The following is a 6085-nucleotide window of genomic DNA, read 5'->3' as shown; positions in this document are numbered from 1 at the left end:
CCACGACCCTCGTCTCGATTCCCCCCTCTATGTTAAAACATTTAGTCAAAACTTGACTAAATGTAAAAAGAATTAACATCCCTCCTCTTGGACACCTACTAAACATCAACATCAACATCAACATCAACATCCCGACTGGCTGCTGTGCAGAGTGAGATTGTGTTGATGAACTCTGGTCACAGATTGACATCAGTGACCTTGAAGAAAGTAATTCTCGCACACACACACACACAAACAACACCACTCTGTACAGACAGCATTAAGACTGTTGATTTTTGCCATGTGTCCACAATTTAGCAACATGTACAACAACAACAAGATTCAGTAAAAGAAGAAGAAGAACAACAACAACTACAAAGACAACAATGAGAAGAAGAAGAAGAAGAAGAAGAAGAAGAACAAAAACAACAACAACAACAACAACAACAACAACAATGAAAAGAACAACAACATCAACAACAACACCAGCACCACCACCACCACCAACAACAACAACCTTCAATCTCTACTCCTGTGGTGACGTGTCACATCTTCGCACAAAACAGACAGGTAACACTGATAATGAGATGCAAATGGCGAACACGAACATCTATTTTCTCAGGTGCGTGTACATGTCGACAAAAAGAATGACAGTGTGTTCTCCCCCTAGGGCATGAATACAGAATAACGGAGACCCGTGACCGCCAAAAAGTCTTATCTTCTGTCCTTTGGCTGTGAGTTATATTTCTGTGTTTTTATTCTACCAACGACTTACCTCAAACCACAAAAAATGGCTTAATGACGGGTGAGAGCTCGAGAACGTAGTAGACTTAACTGGGGGTGTAAACAGGATGTTTTGTGCAGAATTATTTGCATGACGTACGATTCGATTCGTACGTTTTGCTGTTGGCTTACCAACGCTGACTTTTTTTTTTACACCCAAAGAATGAAACGACAGAAGCAGGCAACAGGACATTAATTTGCGCCACAATATTCAGTTGCTGCGCACAAGTTTAGGACACTGACAGCTTTGTGTTCGAAATATAAAACTTGTTTTCTTTCCGTAAACGTGATATAACTTTGATTTTGAGTTCTCAGAGAAGAAGAATACGTGAAGAAGATATATTTCAAGATCTGAGAGATGAATTAACCCTTTTAGGTACGGCTTACGTATTTGGAAAGAGTGGACGAATTCTTAAAGAAAGGAATCGCGACAGCAGAAGGTGGACACTACTGAACGGATAATGTGACAGAAAAGTAAAGGTCAGTACTTAGCGTTGACGATGGACCATCTATATCTGTGGTCATTAGTGAAATGAACGGGGGTGGAGTGGGGGCAATAGATTAATAGAAGAGCGATAAAAAATAAAAAATAAAAAAAATAAAAAAAAATAGAAGAGCGATATGCACTTGTTACTGCGAACAAAACATTGTCCATTTCACAATAACGTTCGTTATTGTTTTTGTTGTTGTATTGTTAAAATCGCTTTACCATTTGACTGAATGCTTTTCGTGGCAAAGCTATCAGTTCATGTTAGTCTTGTTGGGACTTTACTGGGTTCAACGGTATATCGTTCTTCTCGTGTACCTCACACGATCATGTTCCCATTCTGGACCGGCACGGTTGGCCTATTGGTAAGGCGTCCGCCCCGTGATCGGGAGGTCGTGGGTTCGAACCCCGGCGGCGGGTCATACCAAAGACTTTAAAATTGGCAATCTAGTGGCTGCTCCGCCTGGCGTCTGGCATTATGGGGTTAGTGCTCGGACTGGTTGGTCCGGTGTCAGAATAATGTGACTGGGTGAGACATGAAGCCTGTGCTACGACTTCTGTCTTGTGTGTGGCGCACGTTATACAAAGCAGCACCGCCCTGATACGGCCCTTCGTGGTCGGCTGAGCGTTAAGCAAACAAACAAACAAAAAATGTTCCCATCCACAGATCTCTCCAGTCTCTAACACGGAATAAGAGCATCCGTTCTTCTTCTTCTTTCGTGGGCTGAAACTCCCACGTACACTCGTTTTTTTGCACGAGTGGACTTTTACGTGTATGACCGTTTTTACCCCGCCATTTAGGCAGCCATACGCCGCTTTCGGAGGAAGCATGCTGGGTATTTTCGTGTTTCTATAACCCACCGAACTCTGACATGGATTACAGGATCTTTTCCGTGCACACTTGGTCTTGTGCTTGCGTGTACACACGAAGGGAATAAGGCACTAGCAGGTCTGCACATAAGTTGACCTGGGAGATCGGAAAAATCTCCATTTTAACCCACCAGGCGGCAGCGACCGGGATTCGAACTCACGATCTTCCGATTAGGAGGCCGATGTCTTACCACTACGCCACTGCGCCCGTCCGTCCGAGCATCCGTTCAATTGAACACAAACCTAATGTTAATAGCGCGGCTGCATTCTGCGAAAAATGAGATGTTTTTGCTGACATTTTGTTGTCGAACTTCTTGACATATGTATCACTTTCGAATTTAATTCACTTCCAAATGTCCTATACATTTTTCATGCAAAAGGACATATGTCCTATTGTTTTTGTCACAAAGTGGTCATTGTCCGATTATGCTTTCATTTGATCCAGACATTGTCAGTACTGTCCAATTTACAGTAGTTTGTTTTGGTATTTTATCGATGTTTTGCGAAGCGATGTGTCTCTCCAAGCAAACGAAACTTGGGGAGACTTTATGTCCTTTTCATAGAGAAGAGCTTCCAAGAGTCTCAACTTTGAATGCTCCCTTCGCGGTTTTTTTTCTCCGAAAAAGTAACACGAAAATTGATGCCAGAAAAAAATGTCCTATTGATTTTTTTTTGTTCAGGACAAATGTCCTATCATTTTTGCATTGTCCAGGACATTTGTCCTATGCCACCTCTCATCGATGTGAGCCCCTGTTCATCTTGATGTTGTAGTTAAAAAAAAGCATCCACTCAAATCAAACACATCCCGACATACTGTTACACATGCATAAACGATCTCAGAAACAGAAGGGTGACTTGGATCTGATTATTAGCACAAGGCCTCATTTGGTTACGATTGTACTTACTGAAGAGTCTACAAAATTGATTTAAATACATACTCTAACACAATCAGCATAACCACTCTATCTCTATCAGATATATCAAAGGGAAGTACGCGCTAAATGCATACGACATATGTCATTATAGAGTACGTGAGAGTTATTTGGAACAAGGACGAAAGTCGTAGTTTATTTCGATGCTTGTTCTTCTCACAGGTGCCAGGACATTGGTTCCGAATAACTATCCCTTACCCTAATACACATGTATATATTTAAAGCGCTTACTTCACTTTGTTTAGGCAAAAAAGAGAAAAAAAAGTCTGCTTTCGGTAACATAGGCAAAAACAAGAGGCGAAGCCTTCAAGGCTCCCGTCAGAAATCGACAAACAGTAACACAAACTCAATCACTCCGTCACACATACACACATACAGTAAGCATAGACACGGTGCAAGAGTGGGAGACGCTATATCTAGATCTGTCTGTCTGTAGCCTACTTACGGGGACACGACTGCCACTGAGATCGACACTGCCCTTTCGACAGCGCTTCCTCGCGCAGACACTGAAAACACGCTGTGCAGATCAACCTGTAGGAAATCTCCTTTGGTATCTTCTTTATCTATTTTTTCTGGAGCCGCTACGAAACCGAACAATGTGAAATCGTCTTCTCCGAATCAGCGAACTGCAGCTGGGTGAGAACTGTATCTATACCACAATCCTTCACGCGATCTGACCTAACCTTGACCCCTGACCTGGTCTACATACCACACACAACACAAACCAGTCACCTGTTTTTACCCCCCCAAAACCCACCACCACCCGTTTTCTTTGGATACACACTTTATCTACATACGTGCCGACGAAATGTTGATCATTGCTTCAATACTTTGAAGCTGTTGCTTGGATAATAACCTGGTAAAATTAGTATTTCGGTGTTCAGTCAAATGTTAAAGTTTCTATCACACACGCACGCACGCACGTACGCACGCACAGACAGACAAAAGTTAGCATCGCATAGGCTACACTTACGTGAGCCAAAAATAGGGTCGGTAGGTCGGGAATTTGTTTTTCTCTCAAAAAACCACATATTTTTAAGTTATTTTGCCAAAAAACAAAGACTTTTTTTTTAAATTTGTGTTTTTGTTTTTTTGTTTGTTTGTTTGTTTGTTTTCAAATGCCCCAAAAAAGTCTAGGGTCGCGCGAAAAAATAGGGTCGGTCGGGATACCGTAAACAGACTATTTTTTGGTTGTTGGCCTTATCAGATCTCTAATCAGCCCTCTGCCTCATTTGTTTCAGAGTCTCACTCTATCTCTTTCACACCAAGACTGATCGCACGTTGTAATGTGTTCACATGAAGAGGACAGCCAGGCTTAGTTCTTTCAGCACGTGAAGCTTGCTTGACAGCAGGGAGTGATTGGGATGGCAGAGAAATTTGTCAAGATGTCACAAGTCAATGTGCTGAGATGCGGGGGTGTCATCGTATGCTGGTTACTGGTGGTCGTGTTATCGGCAGAGGTGGGTAATATATACGTTTGTCATCATTCCCACGAGTATTCATTCATAACCAGCTGGGGAATACAACTCATGTTCCCCATGCAATAAATCGAGGTGGTGAATGGGTTCGAGCTTTCAGGTGAAACGTGGATTGTCAAAGTATAAGCCAATCAGTCTGATTGTTTGATGTGTGTGTGACAGGGGAGGCTACCGCTCCTTTCACAGCAGACTCTGCACCCGAGTTGTTGGCCTTTAAGTCAACACCGGTGTATTGTGGAATTCTGTTTGTGATGGGGTCTGGTGGTTTCCGATTGTCTGTATGTTCATGGAAACCTTCGGGTTTGCATAACAGTTTTTATAGGGCTAAGAAATTGGCCCTAACATTTTCAATCCTGTTTGATTGCACTTCGCCTCCTGAGGTGATCGTAGTGTTACGGCACTCGGTTTCATCTGGCGCTTGCGAGCATGATATGTTCAGGTGATGGCATAATATGACCACTGAACATTTTCGTGCTGTTCCCATTCTGCGAACTTGGGATGGACAGTGGTCCCCCGGTTCGGAACTTCGGGACGAAGTTCATTCAAACGGGGGCGATTGTGACAGGGGAGGCTACCGCTCCTTTCACAGCAGACTCTGCACCCGAGTTGTTGGCCTTTAAGTCAACACCGGTGTATTGTGGAATTCTGTTTGTGATGGGGTCTGGTGGTTTCTGGTTGTCTGTATGTTCATGGAAACCTTCGGGTTTGCATAACAGTTTTTATAGGGCTAAGAAATTGGCCCTAACATTTTCAATCCTGTTTGATTGCACTTCGCCTCCCGAGGTGATCGTAGTGTTACGGCACTCGGTTACACGTGGAACCATCGCGGCTTTGGATTCGTGTTTCCGAGGACAACGATTGTAAGCATTCACTCTCAAAGACCCAATCAATGTTGATATTTACCGCGGCGACTCATGGTCAATTTGAAACTTATCTCTGTAATCGCAAAATCCACAACGAAAAGTCATAAACACTTAAAAGAAAGGAAATATGCTCAACACCTCCTGAACTCACATACATAATCGCAACTCTGTACATTTTCAGACTGGAAGTAAAGCGTCAACAAGTTACGTTTGACGTCACAGACAAGTTTGACCTCTTATCTCGAACTACTGTGACGCTGCCTTGCGGCCCGAAATTCGATTCTAAAAATTCGTCTCCCTGTGGGTTATTGTGAATTTTGTTGCAATACCAAAATGATGACAGAAACGATGTTTGGTGACTTGTTGTCAGACCAGCATTTTTTTTGTTGGTCCTCGAAGAGCATATCGCCTTTTGTTACATATTTATCAACCGCGGCCTTCGGCCTGGCCTTGGTCGATAAAGATAAAAGCAAAAGATGATATGGTCCCTTCGGACCAACAAAAAAGCTGGTCTGTCAACAAGCCACCAAACATCTTATAATATCGTACGATTTACATAAATTGTTCATGATTGTAATTATTTAGGTCGTGTTAAATGAGGTGGGTATATTATATGTATATTGTACGATTTACATATATTTATGATAGTGGTTATGGTCGTGTTAAAACGAGGTGGGAACAATTTACGTATAT

The 6085-nt window shown here is 42.6% G+C and overlaps 1 protein-coding gene across 3 annotated transcripts in view; it reads left to right on the top strand.

Moving 5' to 3' along the window:
- The first annotated feature begins 642 nt into the window (after positions 1-642).
- Positions 643-6085, top strand: part of LOC138975378 (mucin-21-like) — an 11948-nt gene continuing 6505 nt past the window's right edge. Inside the window, exons 1-2 of one of the 3 annotated variants that reach the window (XM_070348040.1) lie at positions 643-713; positions 4293-4511. In XM_070348040.1, coding sequence (XP_070204141.1) covers positions 4416-4511 — 96 coding nt within the window. In that variant the 5' untranslated portion in view covers positions 643-713; positions 4293-4415. Of the gene's footprint in view, positions 714-775; positions 1243-3271; positions 3688-4292; positions 4512-6085 lie in introns of those variants that run through there. The other 2 variants (XM_070348039.1, XM_070348041.1) reach the window with 2 other exon arrangements.

The sequence above is a fragment of the Littorina saxatilis genome, linkage group LG9 (genome assembly GCF_037325665.1).
Source record: "Littorina saxatilis isolate snail1 linkage group LG9, US_GU_Lsax_2.0, whole genome shotgun sequence".
Lineage (NCBI taxonomy): Eukaryota > Metazoa > Mollusca > Gastropoda > Littorinimorpha > Littorinidae > Littorina > Littorina saxatilis.
Note: the sequence above shows the minus strand (reverse complement) of the source record. Positions and strands in the feature narration are given on the sequence as shown.